This window comes from Aplidium turbinatum, chromosome 14 (assembly GCF_918807975.1).
Source record: "Aplidium turbinatum chromosome 14, kaAplTurb1.1, whole genome shotgun sequence".
Taxonomy (NCBI): Eukaryota; Metazoa; Chordata; class Ascidiacea; order Aplousobranchia; family Polyclinidae; genus Aplidium; species Aplidium turbinatum.
The window spans coordinates 16,333,247-16,350,901 of NC_137485.1; the positions used below are offsets into that span (position 1 = coordinate 16,333,247).

The 17,655-nt window shown below is 35.9% G+C and overlaps 1 protein-coding gene across 1 annotated transcript; it reads right to left on the reverse strand.

The window, feature by feature from the left end:
* Positions 1–1,501: 1,501 nt before the first annotated feature.
* On the reverse strand, positions 1,502–14,869 carry LOC145783435 (uncharacterized). The gene is made up of 6 exons (XM_082595309.1): positions 14,710–14,869; positions 12,312–12,368; positions 5,904–5,980; positions 5,005–5,151; positions 4,566–4,692; positions 1,502–3,312 (listed from the first exon to the last, which is right to left on the reverse strand). Exons 1-6 carry the CDS (start codon positions 14,804–14,806, stop codon positions 2,654–2,656), a joined length of 1,164 nt encoding a protein of 387 aa, XP_082451435.1. The 5' UTR covers positions 14,807–14,869; the 3' UTR covers positions 1,502–2,653.
* Between the last annotated feature and the right edge of the window lie 2,786 nt (positions 14,870–17,655).

Genomic DNA, 17,655 nt, shown 5'->3' on the forward strand with positions numbered 1-17,655 from the left:
CTTGAAAGAGATGAATTTGTTCAAAGCGTGGTTTATATTTCTGATGTCATGCCTCTCCTAAACAAGCAAAACCTGTCGCTTCAAGGTCAACAGATAAATGTGGTTACAGCTTGTGAAAAAATCCAAGCTTTCAAGCTAAAACTATCCCTGTTGTCTCGAAGAATTGAAAATGTAAACCTTGCTAATTTTCCTTCTCTTGATAAAACTGCAAAACTCTATTGTGCAAAATGTGAAAAATGAAGTTATTTCCCATTTAAAGATGCTGGTTAATTCTTTCGATGGTTAATTTTCTGCTGTTGAATTGAATTATTTCCAGCATTGGATTATAAAGCCATTTCTTTTTGATTTAACAAAAATGTTGGATGGTGATAATTTGAAGAAGAACATCATCGAAATGAAAAGCTGCCAAAAATTGAAACTGCTATTTGACAAATTAAAGTTAGAAGATTTTTGGTGTGTTGCTATGAAAGCCTTCCCAAGTCTTGCTATGGAAGCCAGGACAGTGTTAATTCTCTTAACAAGTTATTACTGCGAAAGTGGCTGTTCGACCATGATGTATATTAAGAATAAGTAGCCTACATGAATTTTGTAAGAATAAGTACATGTAATTGCCTTGAGTAAAATCGAACCATCGTTTGAGCGAATTTTATCAATGAAGCAGCAACAAATATCTCATTGAGAAGTGACAAACAAAATTACAGACATTTAATTTCTTTTTGTAATTTTTGCATTTTTGTGTGACATACCGATTTAACGTTTAATTGAGCTATAAAAGCAATTCATATTAGCAATATATATCTGAAAAATTCAATCAGAATTTTTTTGAGGGTACGAAGAATGCTCTCACCTGACAAAGGGGTACGAGCAGCAAAAAAGGTTGGGAACCCCTGGTCTAAGTGGTCGCCTTCTCGGGAGACGTGCTCGTGGCAGGCAACGAACAACATTTATATCTAATTTTCAACGAAATACATCAATCAGCCAACCAAGAACACTTTGGGACACTGCACGACAAAGGGAACATTGAAAGAATTTACGAACTGAGCATCTAGTTCATCAAAGGCCGCATCGGCTATGATACTGTAGTAGGCTAGTAGGGGGAGACTCGGGTAAGTTGGCCAAGCAAAATGAAAAATTGAATTTGTGAGCTAATAACAAAACATATGTTAAAGCGAATGCTATTGAAGAGTAGAGAATTCATCACTCTAGAAGTGGACATATTCTTGCATCAAACAACCATTCTTAGGTAGCCTATATAATTTTTCAAGTTTTCCGAAAAAAATAAAACGGACCATCTTGCCTTCCTGTGCGGGTAATTTGGCCCACCATGGAAGGTAAGTTGACCACTTGGGAAACATGTCCATCTACGGCAGGGCTTCCCAAACTTTTTTGCTCGCGACCCCTTTTAATCTCCTACAATTTTCCGCGACCCTTTACGGTTAAAAAAATAAACAATCCGAATAAATATACTTTTGTGATATTTATTGAAAGGTTTAATTTAAACAAAAACTAAGAACAAGCTATTCGTAATCGAAGCCTACTACTTGTAGGCTAGCCTGTTGGAAACAAAACCAAAAAGTAAACATATTTATTTATTTAGTGTGATGGGTGCGACTGCTCTCTGCCACAAAGCAGGTCTAGCCGTCGTTCGATGTTTGTCAATAGACGGTTTCAATGTCACTTACGCTGGAACGGTATTTTATCAACGTTGAAAACACTGACACGCACATATAGCCTACGTGGAGATTAACGGCAGGAATGCGGTTCGTTCTAACGTTCGGCTAAGCCAAAAAGTGTGAAACTTTTTTCCAGAAAATTTAAGCCACAACTTGAGTCAAAAGATAGATCTGCCAATTTTTCCTGAGATGTGAAAGAGAGGTGCTCGGTACTTTGCTTTCACATTGCAAATGGGTTTTACCGTTTTGGATCCAATCTATATTGGTATTGTCCAATTCTAGAAGAAACTACTTTTTAAACTCTTTCAACAGTCTTGACAAGTGTCGATAACCAGAGGCTTAATAACGCTTGATTCCAAGTCATCCGATCACACGGAACACCAAGTTACCTTGTAGGCCCCGATAGCTCAGTTGGTTAGCGCGTGACTTCGTGAACGAAGAAGCTTCGAGATTAGCCTAAGTGGCGCTGGTTCGACTCTCGGGGTGTGCGCTTGAGCAACGCATTCTAACGACTGCTCTCCATTCAGAGACACCAGTCCTAATGGATGGAATAATTTCCCGGCAACAACACTTGAACAAATTTGAAACTTCACTCTGTCAATCTCGGTAACCGGCTCTGCATCAAAAACCTTTACAAGTATGCAAAACTACCAGAAATAACTTATCAAGGCTTTGTCAGTCCGAGTATAAAGATTCAAAATCAACCAACCAAGGCCTGCCAGCTAAATTTGTTTAGCCTGCAGTTTTCCGAAGTGATTGGGTTGGCTGGCGACCACTTTAGTAGTGACTTGAATTCCGTTAGACAATTTATGCACAGGGTAAAAACTCGTAGAAAATCAAAACATGTACACAAAATAAGACTTAAAGTTGTTAAAATTTGCGTAATAGCGCATAAATTACGCCATTATTTGTTGCCAAACAGTCAGGTTATGCACCTTGTTTGCAAAACACAGCAAAACAAAAAAGACTTTAATACAACTTTATTCTAAAGTCAGCAGAGTGATTTTTCTTGCAAAATCTTCTGCTGCTTTGCGAGCAAAAAGAATTCCACCTTCGCTGTCATAACCGTCTTCTTCAGTGCAAGAGTCTGTAGAAGAATTGTCACAGGAGGATTTTTCATTGCATTCTTCGCCATTAACACAAATTTTAGCGCTAGCAACATCGTGCGGATTGTTATTTTGGCAGAAAACGTCCCTGTAGTGGTACTCTCGATCAGAGTCGTAGCCTGCGTCTCTTATACTACGTCTTTTTGCAGTAGGTTTTGCATTTGATAGCATTGATTCAACAGGTAAAAAAGGAGATCTCTCAACTGGAGAAGAACAAAGGCTAGAAGTTCCCTCGACGCGTAGTCCTACAGATTCTTGGAAATGGTCTGGCAAAGAAGATTCACAATCATGATCAAAAACTTTTCTGCAAACTCCAATGGGTCCATGCATTCTTGGAATGCGATTGATATGTTTGCTTGATTTGTGTTTACGCTTCGAATGCAAGACCGGAAAATGATGGTGAATAATTTGATGCTCATGTTGGTGGCCATGACCTCCAGACTTTGACCTGGAGAGCAAAGATTTTTCTGGTTTTCGCCAAGCTTCGTAGAGATTTTCAAAAACTTGTGACACCTCGTCAGAAGATTCTCGCACTGAAAGAATAAAAACATGAAACATTGGACATATATTTTTCTGTAAATAGAACCTGGACATCAACATGTTACTGCTTCTAGATAAAAGTCACTGGTCTACACAATTTTTCCGTATGAACTTTAAAAACTGATTTTGAGTAATTTTGGGGTGCTGAATCCGAATCTTACCTCAAATTTATTCTATCACGTCAGGTTTTTGAGACATGATAACAACAAATTGTTATGTTTATCAAAAGTGGAAGATTTGACGTTGCGTTTATTACACATACCAACACACTGTGCTATATCCAGGCCATGGGGTGCATAAATAGCTGAAATACACCCACAAACTACAATTTTGATACGAATTTATTTTCGACGCTGCATTATTAACAAAGCAGTAATGACAAGGTAAAAGTATAACTGACCACCCTCTGTCATTTTTTTGCATGAAATTACAGCGATTGAAGCAGGTCTATGGCAATGCTTGTCCAGTAACCTTATTTAAGCTATTTTGGCTTGTTTAACACTAATCTTTCGCTATAGCACTGCATATTATGATGGTAGTAAACGCAACGCCAAATCTTCCATTTTTGGCGAAAAAAAAGTATTTTTATTATCATCTCAAAAATCTGATGTGATAGTAAAAATCTGAGTTCAGATTCGGATTCGGTACCCCACAATTACCTCAAATCAGTTTTCAAAGTCCAAACCGCAGAAAAAAGTTATTTTTTCTAGACCAGTGATGCGTTTATGATTCTCATTTAAACAGGGCCCATAGAAAGAATTTATCTAATAATTTTTAAAGGAACTAATAGCTCAGCCTTAATCTTAACTTAACTTGGAGTTTATTGCACAGTAATTAGAACTAATAGCTCAGCCAGCCTTAATCTTAACTTGGAGTTTATTGCACAGTAATTAGCCTCAACATTTTTTAAATTTTAAACTGATTTGGCAACTTTTAGAGTTTCTAAATGATTATTATGCTTCCCGGGCTCCCTTGATGTCTTGGGATGAATTCTTTTTACATTTCAACACAAGAATCAGCGAAATAGAACACATTTGATAGCGTTCTGTTTCGTGACACTTTAAAACTAACATTTGAATTAACACTACTACCGGTAGGCTATATCTTTGGCTCAAGTATGTCATAATTTCACAAGTACGGTGCGTTAAGTTTCAACGATAAGCTTAAAGACAGTCATCTTCCAAAGTACCATTTTCTTTACATGAAATTTTCTGAGCTCTAATGTCAACAATGTCAGTTTTTGCACCTGATATCTCGTGGAAGTGGCAGTTGAGGCTGTCTGCAAGAGCACGACCTTCTTCTGTAGTGACCATTCTCTCTACGTCAAGGTCTTTTTTATTGCCAACAATGGCAATTACTGGATTGCGATTTCCCTGATGAAAACAATTAAGCAAATGTAAACACAATGAACTCAATATTATGCCTTCATACTCCATTAATAGGCTATGCAAAGTCGTTGACTACTTTTACACAAAGCCTATCATAACTGAAAATAAACAATCGTACAAAACGCAATTTCACGCTTCAGTTATTTATTGATTTTATAAATGAGACGACTTTGAGATTTTTATAACAACTAACAATTTCGAGTAACTTTACTACTCTATGCCGGTCAGCAAAAGTTGTCCGTTTTACACCAACGACCCGATACAGTGCGTATATTTTAGCCTAATGTTACTAACTACCTTCTGTGAGCCATTTGTCATTGTATGCGTGATCAAAAATTTTCTTTGAATAATTTCAGAAAAGCTGAGCCGATCTGTGATGGAATAAAGAAGGACATAGCCGTCTGCCCATTTGATCTTCTTCTTTAGGATGTCGGGATTTTCTTCCTAAATTTGCACACGTCATTTATAGCCAGGTAACGGTGCACGCACAATACACAATCATATGCAAATGTACCGGTTTAAAATAGATTAAAAAAGTTAGGCCTATGCAATGTCTTAAAAACAAATGAATTCTTTTCAAAAAATATTGCTGCAGTTTGTTCAGTGAACGGCAGCAAATACAGTATTAATCAGAATATATAAGCTATTCATAAATGTTTTTTTTGTGTCTAGCTAAAGCTTCAACTTTTCGTCCTACCACATTTTGGTAATTCATTAAATTAATTAACCGCCAACCGGACTATCAACTGCGTTATGGCAGCAATTTTGGGTCAAAAGAAACAAAGCAATGTCAACAAAAAGCAAGGTAGAATCAACATAGCCTAGAATTATCACGCCGGCCACAATTACTTTATGACACTGAAACAATAATGAGTAGCCCATGATCACTAAAAATAACTGAAAAGTCCGCAATTGAAAAACGGCTCACAATTTCTGACCACTGGTTTAAATCGTTAATTGAAAGACTAAGAAAAAATAGTTTAACTCTGGACGAAAAGCATCGTTTTTTACTACAAGTGCGCGATCATCTGAAGATACAGATACAAAAGTAAATTTAAACGTTTCTGGTACAGCACTCAGCACTGTACCAGTGTAGGCTTATCTCAACAAAAAACAATCACTGACAGGTGACGCTATATGTGTAATAACTAATAACCTACTACCAGTGACTGTGTCACAATCGTAATTTACAGTACCTGGCCAGATGTGTCCATGATCTCGAAGAATACCGAGTGGTTCGGAGGCACAGATAATGTTCGTTGATAGATGCTTTCTGTAAGCAGAAAAAGTCAATTTGAAGAAACGTCTGCTATTGAAAAAAGTAGCCTAACGCCTCAACCAACGGTTTACTAAAAAAATGTTTATTAAGGCTCCACACAGAAGACTGCAACATGACAAAGATAGGTTAAGATCTTTTGGCTGGCTTAGGACGGATCCTCATGTTTAGATGTATACTAAATTACATCCTTACAAGGTGTTATTATTTAAATGCTTCACATTATCAAGCCATTACAGATGCAAAATCGTCTCAAAAAGTGCGTCAAAATTTGAAAAAGCTCAAAAGGCATTAAATCTAAGTGTGAGGTGTTGTTGACATATTTGCAATACTGAAAAAGTCAGCTAAGCCTGCTATAATTTTAAAAAGACAGCTTGATAGAGTTGCCAATTACATCTGCTTCGACTTCATTCACCGCCAGAAGTGAAGCGAAAAATTTTGATCCCATGTTTCAGTCAGTTTATTGTCGAAAGATTTACACCCTCTCAGAACTGAATATTAAGCTATGACACTTATAGCCAAAAGATGCGTTCATGGTGGCCTATCATGATCATGCTGTCGTTGAACCACAAAGATTGATCTATTTTACGTAGATTGGATGCTTTTACATGCTCTTAAAGTTTTTCACGACATTCTTAGAACACCACTTTGCACGTCAGGAAATAAGGGCGAATTGTTTTGGTTTTGAAAGTTGAATATTTGAGATGATTGACACATTCTAAATTTTTTTTTAAATCAAGTTTTGAAGAAAAACTTAAAAAACACCTGTTTCATGTTTATTTCAAAACATTGTCATTTTTTCTACATGGCTGCTAGAATTTAAATCTTAAAATCCATCTCGCTTCTGTTTTTACAGCTAGGCCTACAGTTCACACAAAGTCTGTAGGCTAAAGTATTTGATAACCCCAGTAGCCTACTTAGCTTTTTTGTTTGACAGTAAACTGCAATGAAAATTAATCTGTTATTTCTACAAAGTGCCTGAACTTTACATTTTCCTACACGTTGTCAACTAGTCAGTCAACAAAGATGTTCGTAACAAATTTTGGCTTTTCCAGACAAAGCTAAACTTTTACAATAAGAAACTTATTTTGAAACAAAATTATGTTTCAAAATGCTCTTGTATCAAATGCTATAGTTCCAGAACCCAGCTTTAAAACATTCCGACAACACAATTGTTATTTTTAACTTCTTGATGTCAGTGCTTGCGTTTTTGGTTTCAGAAATAACCTACTCTTGTGCTCAGTCATGCGTAACGCTGACAGGATGACTCCAATGATAAATTGCAAAAAGATTATGCAATAGATTTGTTTTTCAACGGGTTTAAATTTGAAAATGTCACCCATTCTTTAAACCAGGGGTGGGGAACCTTTTTAGTATTGCGGGCCATATAACATGAGAAATAACACAGGCGGGCCACTAAAAATTTCGAAATTTATTTACAGATAAAAAATGCAGCGAAGTAGACAATGATTTATTTCACTTTCACAGCTAGTGGGATGTCTGAAAGTTTTTATTTTTGGTGAGTCGTGTGATGTCTGCTGACACGGAAGATGTTGCAACTCTTAACTGCATCTCCACGTTTTTATCAGTCAGTCTGGAGCGAAGCCGACTTTTTGTTGGATTCAATTTGGAAAAAAAAAAACTGCTCGCAACGGTAGGTGCTTCCAAACAGAGACACATATTTCAAAGCATGTTTCCGCATGACTGGAAAATCATCAGCATTTCTGTAGCGTTGATAAAGGTTGAGCAGTGGAATATTTTGGTACATCGCTTTCAACGTAGGCTACAGTCACTCTGGAGCTCTACTATTTCATGCTGGAAGATACTAGGAAAATCAGTTGCAACCACATTGAAAGGAGAGGCAAAAATATCTAACTCCATTTCTTTACTCTTTATGTACAAAATCTTGCATTAAATGTCTCCATAAGATTGACACATACATGGGCATATTTGGCTTTTGTAGAAGGCTTTTGCTCTTGCAAGGTAGGGAAATGTGCGGTGTTATTGTTTTCAAGTTGTACTTTCCACAGATGTAGTTTAGCTTCAAATGATTTCACTTTTGCAAACAAGGAGCCCAATTTTGACGCGGGCCACATGGAACAGTGACGCGGGCCGCAGGTTCCCCACCCCTGCTTTAAACAAATCAGGTGCAGATTTCTACAAATGACTTGGAGCATTTAGTGTGGATCACCACCAACAATAACAACAACAAATAAACTTTAAAGAAAGTTTTAAAAACTTCATGTAGTGCATATTAACTAAATCGTTAGTCTAATTTTCCTAAGTTTCTGAACACAATTTCACTCGATTCACAAAGTCATTCTTACATTATCTGATATCTACCATCAAATCCTTATTATATCTTTTCATCCATCAGAACGAAACAAATGTTAATGACTTAAACTAAAAACAGTGTTTCATACTTTGCCATAACATGTATGCTGCACAAAGGCAACCAAATAAATTTGATGCATAGACAAGTTTACGGAATGGACTACAAACAATGTATTCTATATGTACGATTGTCTCAATTTAATTAGGTCTACAGTATATCGTAACGAGCAGTATAGGTTCATGAAAGTAGGTCTACTACACATGATAAAAGTTAATTTGCAATTACTGTCATGGCGTTTTTCTCGTGCAGTCCTTATAAAGTCTGCAGTTGGCTAACTTGAAATGGTTGAATAATTTTCACTGTAACCTTAATGAAGTATATGCCACTGGTGAGCCGTAAGCAATATTTTAATTTTTACGACATCGTTTTTGAAATTATTGAACCAAAATGGATAAACAAACAACAAAACAGAGATAGAACGTTCCGTGACCTAACCAAGTAGGTCACATTGATGTTTTGGTGACATACACCCTCAATTGTTTACCTCTTTTCACTTAAAAGTATAACTAAGAAAAATATGTTTTGCAATATTTCATTATTACGAGGTTATTTTTCACAGAAAGAATTATGTCGCCACGTACATTGGGTGCAAGAAGAATATTTCGTATTTCAACCAGCCATCAACAAAAACCACAAAAAGTGAAAATAAACAAACAGAAAAATTCAAAATTCGAAATCGCGATACACAACAAGATAACTTGACATGAATTGGACTAGTCGTACATTCATCTTGAATTTATAATTATTTGGCAGTGCATCCTATGGATCCGTAATTGGGCCTCTCTCTTGCATCAGCTTGCTGGGCGTGCAGTTGTTCTCTTGCGTTATATTGCCTTTTTCATTATTTTTGCATAGAAAATTGACCTTTGATAAACAAAAAGCCTGAACACTTCGTTTTCTCCAATTTGCAAAAGTTTGTTTTTCACTGAAGCTGAAAAGTTTTTAAAAGTTTGCCCTGTCATCTTTAAAGCTATTTTTTATCAAAACTAATTTTTATTGAAAGCCTTTTATTGATTTTTTTGAAAATGTTTGTTTAGAATACAACCGAGTCAGTTTAATTGCATGCAATAATCCATCACCAAAAATTAAAACTGTGCTTCATGTATATTGTAAACAACCGACTTTAAGTGACGTTAATGGGAAGTTTTCAAAACAACCACAAAATTTACTGGGAAGAGAAAGTGGGAAGTCTTGTCAAATTATGTCAAATTGCATCATAATTAAGAACATTTCCACCCAATGATACACATAAGTCACATGGCGTTTGGCTGCTTTTGATACAACGCATATCATGATATCTAACAAAGACGCTGCTTTTTCGGTTACATGCTCCAGGACTGTAAGCGTCTTTCTAAATGTTCCGTGCCGAGGTAGTTTGTGTAGGATTCAAACATATTTTTGAAAGAGCTTTTGGTAACTTTTGTAGATGTTCTGTACAGGCCTGAAAAATTTTGTATTTCAATTTCAAGTTCAAATGACTTTACGATACCGCCGCATTCTGATTTAAAATGCTTTTTATTTTTGACTATTTTAGCCATCAACGTTTGAATGAAGTATCCAGAAGACAAGATTGTTCAAGGCGAGCTTATTTACCCACAGAATGATGGTGTTGACAGTCGCAACAAAGTCATGGATTGAAGATAAAGGTTGAACGTGTAGGCCGAGAATCGATTAGATATACTTGTTTTGAATAAGCTCACGCTTTCTATAAGGGATTCTTCAGCCGCTTATATCTATGACAAGATAGCAACTGCATATAATCTGATGTGCTTTTCACAATCGTAAAAATCACTCGCAAATGGCATTTTTAAAGGTAGGATTGAACGTTTTTGTGCAGCGGCGCAGCAGTCTTCATGTTTTATGCATGAAGAAGTTGCAAAAATACATTTTCTAAGACATTTTTTAAATAAACCAGTTAATGAATTTGTTTTTACAACACTGAACATAGCAAAACATTCTTCATGCAAATTTGCTCTTCAATTATATCTGTCAAGGTCAGAGTGCCCTGCAAACTTCTACAACTATTTAGCTTGTTTTTGTTGTGTGCTCAACATGTCTGTGTAGCCTTTGGCTAATCAACGACAGAATTACTGATCCCAACTGCATATCAGCATGCCCATCTTGTTTTTTTACATTGAATCTACGTGATTTCATCACAGCATGAAGATACGTGAAAAACCACTTAACACCAAATATTTCACTAATCTATTCAACTGATAACATAAAAACACAAAAACAGGATATTACTAGAAACCATCTTAAAAAAAGAGTGCAAAATACGGCCCACGGAATTTCTTTATGTGACCCTTCTTTTATAACAAAAGATACGGAATAAATTTTTAAAAAATTGTAGCCTACATACGTTAAGCAATGCAATTAATTTGAAAAGCTCAGAGTATCACGGTATTATCGCCTAGTGGTAAAAAGGGTTGTGTGATTCTCGAAAGATCGTGGGTTCGACACCGCTTCAAGGCACGTGGCCGTGTTTCGGCAATAAGACACTTAATGACTTTCTGAAAATAATTAGGAACAACTGACTCGATGACTGAATGTCCTTTCGATGTTTTCAGCTGTCTGTTGTGTTGGGTTAGAGATTTGTAGTGTACTGTATGCGGTATCCAGACAATTCAAAGCAGACAATTCAAAGCCGACAATTCAAAGCCGACAATTCAAAGCCGATGATTCAACGACGAAATTTTAAGGCAGGGATCTCTGAAGAAAAAATCTCTGTTCTTCAGAGGTCCCTGGGTTAAGGTTAGGGTAAGTGTTAGGGTTAGGGTTATTGTCTTTATCATAAATAAATTATCGGCTTTGAATTGACCGCTTTGAATTATCGACTTTGAATTGACGCACAACCACTGTATGCTGTTGCAATGGGCCTTCTAAAACAAAACGTGATTATGAATATTATAGAAGGCATTGGTCAGGCTTGAAACGCTTCACCTCAGCCATCCTCAATATGTGCATGCATGCATGCTTTCGACTGTATTCTTATCCACAGCGCGATAAAACGCCAAACAAAGTGGCAACTAACTTAACAAAAAATATGGTAATTAAGCGATTCATGGAGATATAAGCAAAAGTAGCACACTTGTGCTCTAAGCTCGATAAGCAACCTATAACTGCATTTGCATACAACTATTCTTGAAGGGTATTATTGTTAGTAAATTCAACATTAACTGGTGAAAACCTTTTTTGTTACCTTGAAAAAAGCTGAGATCGACTGCGATATTAAAACGCAGTTTATTGGCTAAATCTTTGTTTTTTTAAAGTTTGACTAGTAACATGATGATATTTTCCGTTTTCGTGGTTTTCATATCGTTAAATTGACATGCAGCACTTTTATTTTGTTTTGCTGCAAACTTGTAAAATGTTGCTTTACAAATTTTAAAAACCCAGTTTCTAGTTCCAATCCAATATGCATTTACTGTAATATCCAACCTCTAATGGTAAAATGAGATTTTTGTCAATAGTTAAAGCTTTTCAGCAGCGGGCAGTTTGTGATTTATCAGCATTATCGATGCATATACACAATGTACAATTGTACATGCACGGTACAATTTCCTTAATTTATCTTTAGCCTACTGCTGAGTCAATAGGTGATAAAAAACACAGTCGGTGTGAAATTTTTATTTTTTTTTGTAAAACCCAATCGAGAACCAAACTCTGTTCCTCTGTAGGCAGTGGTATTTGCTGGTTGCTGTATTCACTTGACCACTATTTGGTTCAAAGGGGCTGTAACCTATTTGAGTTACAAAGGCGTCTTTTAAACAAAAAAGGGATGCTTATTACCGAGAAAAGAAATCACACTGCATTTTGAAACTTGTAGTAGAAGGTAAGTTCCTTAAACGAAGAAAAGTAGGAACATTTTTAAAAACATTTACAATTGTTTGTATAACATGACAATGCAAAAAAGATAACAAACATACTCACCTAAAGAAGGGTCGTATTCTCCGATAAATCGTTTGGTAATAAATCGGACATTGAAAGCTAGAAAATATAAATGCATCTTTGTTATATATTGCACATTTGCAGACAAAAGCCTATCTTAAATTAAAATTAGAACCAAGTTGCTCTTAAGTGCATAAAATTGCATGAATCAAATGAAATTTCGCTTAGTTTGCCCATGCTAATCATACGTGGTGAAAAAAACTCTTCGCAGTTGTAATAAAATGCATTTATGGTGATATTATCAGAAATATTCGCTTTAAATTATTGTACATGCTCTTATATTGAGTGTGATAGCTCAGGTTACATGCTAAGAGTGTTTTAGAGGCAGGTCTTCCTTCCATAATTGCGTGTACGTTTCCTGATAAGTGTTCGAAAAACAATTTAATGTTTTTGAAAGAAATTTTTGCTTTTCAACAAACACGTTAAAAAGATTTAAGAAAAGAGTAGAGTCATGTTTTTTGTGCAAATTTTGGTCTTGGCGTTGAAAAACGTGCTTAGCCGCTCCGTCCTCAGCGCAGTGCTGGTCTGTAATCGAAACTCGTTTCCAGCTAACAAATCAGTCTTTCTATGTCTATTGACGCTGTTAGTTAGTTTTGTTTGTCCTTTTGCGTGTTTATTTGGACAATTGAGGTGTCAAATGAGTTGGAGTGGAAGATATAATGGTGTTTTAAACCACCCTTGGTCTCGTTTCGGGCATTTTTAGGTCAGTTTGACGCAATTATTGATTGAAGTGACACAGACAATATAAAGTTTGACAGACTCATTGAGATAAATGATGTTTAAATTGTTGATTATAAAAAGAAAACGTGAAAACTATTAAGATGAATGACGGTGGGACACAAAAAGCCTCATTTACGTTTACACCAAGATTCACATGATTGAACTGAAAGTCAGTTTGCCCTGGTGCTAACAGCAATGCCAATCATGAGATGGTTTTCCATACAGAATTGAATATGACAAATAGGCAGTAAAACAGGACTGATGTGTTTTTGACAACTTCAAATCTTTTGAAAGCAAGGTGGTCCTTGTGAAATAACTCCGTTCTTGCTTCAGCGCCTAGCTTTTAATCCTATTCTTCGTCTTTAAAGCCACTCATTTCGGTATTTTAATTCTGTAAGAAGATACTTCGTTTTCTGGATCTTAACCATAAGGGCAGCGTTTAAAGTTTTTAACGTTATGTCGGAAGGAGGGAGCTGTGTACGGTTATTGGTTTTTTATCTGCATTGCTTTAAACCCACAAATATTCATTTCTTTGAAAAAGGAAAAATGGTATCAGAGTTTATGAAAAATTGAACTCGATAGGTAAATTGGGCGGGTTTGCACGCAAACAAACTCGACTCGACAACCAACTGGACATTATGGTCAATTGATTACGAATATTTATCAATGACATTGCAATAGTTGATAAAAACAATGAGGAAAATAACGTCGTGTTTTTCAGTTACTTTTCAAAATGAGTAACTTAAAAAAAGTTCTTTAAAAAAATTATTTTACTGCATTTGGTTTATTTTGAAAGGTAAACCTTTTTTAGATATAGCTTATCAAACAGTATACAAACCGAAAGTAAAAACACACATTTTCAACAACTTTTACGTTGAATAAGTGTAAAATAAATAGTTATTTTAATCACTAATAAAACACTTTTTTTTAGAATATGCCTAATTTGGTCGATTTGAAATTTTCAAGCAAGATTTTTCACTCAAATTTCACCAAGAAAAATGGATCTTTTTACACTGATTCAACGCTTGTAAACTTTAAAGCAATATAACATGGACTCATTAATTAGCTGGGTTATACCGATCCAAAACAAGTCTGAATGTAGCGAGAAGTTTTATGAAAAGACAAATATCAAGAAACGACCTTACATAATTTGCGACTTGGACATTGGCAAACAACACAAAAAAGACGGTTGAGAATCCCCTTGATGTTTATTCAAACATTGTATGTGAATAATATATAAGATATGCGGCAAATTTGTAGCTTTTTAAACAACTCAAAACTAAAATTTTATTGTATGCTAATTAGGCCTACCATTCCTCCATTGGCTAATAGCCTACTTCAAACATGTTGCTTTGGACTTAAATTTTAAATAACGAAGAACAAAATAAATATAAAATTTGGCTAGAGAAGTTACTTTTTGCAACCATAATAATTCTTTCACTTCATATTTGAGCAATGTAAGGCAATTTTCTTAAATGTTTCGGGCTGTTAACTGCATCTTTCTTAGCATTTCGTATTTAATGTAAAATTTTTTCTTCCAAACGCTTGACAAGGGCTGGATGTACAACCGAAAACGTTTGCTATTATCTTTCATTTATCATGTTAAATAGTGTTGCTGAGTTTCGTCTGGTAACAATATAAGAACCCGAAGTGTTCTCACCCGTCTTTCCAACTCCGGATTGACCAAACACAGCGACTCTAAAATTCGGGCTGCTGTCCGCGCTTGTCTGCTTGCGAAGTCGTCGAAGAGTTGACATTTTGTCTATTGCAGCTACTTTTCAAGAAAGTCAACAGTCGTACAGGATATGATAGTATTTATCTAAGCTAATAACATGTGCATGAAAAAAAGCAAAGATAGGTAAGAAAAACTCATTGGAAGTTTATTGGTGTCGAGGACTTAACTACATTGAGGAAAATAAAACAATTGCATCAGTAGTTGGTGCGTTTTTCTTGAATTCTAAATTTGGCGTAATGTTCTTTTATCTTCTTTCGCTGCGGCTCAAAGGTCGCAATACGTTGATGGAGTGATTTTGCGCTCCTCATCTGTAATCTCGCAAATTCTTTGCAATATCAATATTTTTGAAAATATTTGGAAACTAAATTTTGTTCCTTTGTGATGCATAATTTTGCTTCGTTTCAAACTGAGTTGCAAACAATTTTCTTTTGCCGTGAGCTTGAGAATATAATAACACGCTCGGCACCCTCATAACGCAGAAAGCGCCATAAACTTCAGATTTTTAGGCTTTGTAGCGTCGGCTACGATATTCTTTGAAGATGTATTGAGTGCAAAATAAAGCTAAACAAGTCTTTTGTCTTAGCTTCAGTTCTAGTTTTTTTTTTTTGGATAAGCAATTGTATTTTGACCAAATACAGTTCGTTTCGAAGATCTTTGCTTACTTCCCGGCATTGTGCTTTGTACGTTAAATCATGTACAAAGCAGTACGTGCAGTAACAATAATAAAAGTGTTTGTCTAAAGCAGTGGTTCTCAACCGGGGTGCCGCGGCACCCTGGGGTGCCAATTGCAATGCTCAAGGGTGCCGCGAGATATTGAGATATTGCAATACTGCGGCTCATTCTTTATTTTAACTTTAACCCGTTAAGAGCGAAATTTATTTATTTCTAACCGGGTTTCAGTGCGTATTAAGTTTGGCGTCTCCCAGTTATTCCCTGCTCCTTTCTGGAGAGTCGCTTAGTGGGGAAGTCGCTGGCGGTAGGTTGATAATCCGCGGTAAGCCTTTGTTTTCTCAACCAGGAAAAACAGTGTGAAAGAGATTTTAACTCGTTGTTGTTCTTTCCATAAAAACGTTTAAAACGCATCATTATTGCAAGGTTTCATGATTTTATTTTGCGAAGATACCGAGAAATCCATTTTTACTGGACTCTCATATTGTTTTGAATCTTAAAGAAGAAGAAGAAGAATTAATTGACATTCGTAACAATGGAAATTTTAAGCTTATGCACAAGCAGATGCCTCTCGACGAGTTCTGGATAAAAATTCAAAATGAATATATAACCTTGCGTTTGGAAGAAAGCTATTGTGCTTTTGCTGCAGTTTTCCACGTCATACCTATGTGAAAGTGGATTTTCTGTATTAACGAACATAAAAACTAAAAAACGAGAACGACTGCTTATAGTCGAGGAAGAAATGCGAGTGGCTTTATCGAATGTGCCTCCAAATATTAAGGGCCTTTGTGCAAGAAGTCATGCCCAAATTTCACACTAACTTTTGAATAAATACCTTTATTTACCCGCGCTATAGGCTACTGTACAACTCATTCTGTTATTTCATACAGTTATTTGAAATGCAGAAACCTCATAAAATTGATCCAGTTTTACCAGGGTGCCGCAAACTATTTATCTCTTTGATAGGGTGCCGCAAGGTCAAAAAGGTTGAGAACCACTGGTCTAAAGTTTAACGAAACTCGTTTAACGGTTTATACCCTACAAACGAAAAAAGCAAAACAGGTCATAAATTAAAGCACTGTTTTGGTCAGCAATCTGTATGATCATTCTCCCTGAGGAGAATTTTCTCAACTAGAAAGATCAAAATAAAACATTTTCTCTGGCAACCACTTCTCTTTATGCGGCCTGAATAGAGTTCTATTACGGTCCATTTTTAGGCTCCATTGCGTACTTTTGAGAAACACTGTCATAATGAAATCTACAAGTACAAGTCAAAACGTGAAGTGAACCTGCTAAATATACATAATTTTAACTACTGTAGTGGCCTATACACCACCATTCTCGTAGACGAGGAATAGCTATCATCATCGTGGCCTATATAGACAAAAGTCGACCAAACGTTACTTCTTTCATCTTGTTTCACGAGTGAACGACATCTATCGATACATAGCTTAAGTTTGTTCAGACAAAACTATTTTAATTGTATGGTAATTTTTTTGCTAGAAACACCAAAACTTTTGAATCTCCATTTTAGGTGAACGAATGCGAGCTAATTAAAACACAAAAGCAAAACCCCCTTGAAGTAATCTTGGAATCTGCTTCTATAATAGTACTACAGCCTACAACAACTACAATTAAACACATTATTAAAGCAAGGTTCGGTTTCTTATACACTGTTGCAACATTTAACAACAACACACTGAATTCTCAAGGATCACAATCCGACCTTTTTAAGACAACAACGAGATGCCATTTTTTTCTTTTTTGTTGAGGCTTTGTAAACAAAATTTCCAAGTCCGATAAAAAGTTAAACTTTTTAGTAACGTTTACGCATAGAATTCCGTTCAAACGTTCGTTACAAGTTGTTACGGCCAATCTCTGTACAAATCAAACGTCATATAAAACCGTTCAAGTCTACTGAATATTACGTCATGGAAATTCCTAAAGCATGTGCCAAAATTGCACCATCGTTCATAAGACTTGTTTGGACTTGTTTGGGCCTGTTTAAACAGGAAATATTACATCAGCTTGAACACCTGTTGGAATGACTTCATAATTGTCTTTCATTTATTGCGTCACAGTTACTTTCTACGTGAATTTGAGATATTGATATCTATTCTGGTCATTCGTAAAATTATTGTTTGAAAGTTGGCCGCACATTTAACTGTTGGCTTAGTGCTTGCTAGCTGGACAAAGGTTCCG

What these genes read in the sequence shown, in the direction of transcription:
- LOC145783435 (XM_082595309.1), bottom strand. Translation starts at nt 14,806, where the DNA reads ATGTCAACTCTTCGACGACTTCGCAAGCAGACAAGCGCGGACAGCAGC. An exon ending in AGAATACGACCCTTCTTTAG is followed by an intron (nt 5,981 to 12,311) that starts GTGAGTATGTTT and finishes TTCTGCTTACAG; the next exon opens with AAAGCATCTATCAACGAACA. An exon ending in TGACAAATGGCTCACAGAAG is followed by an intron (nt 4,693 to 5,004) that starts GTAGTTAGTAAC and finishes TGTTTTCATCAG; the next exon opens with GGAAATCGCAATCCAGTAAT.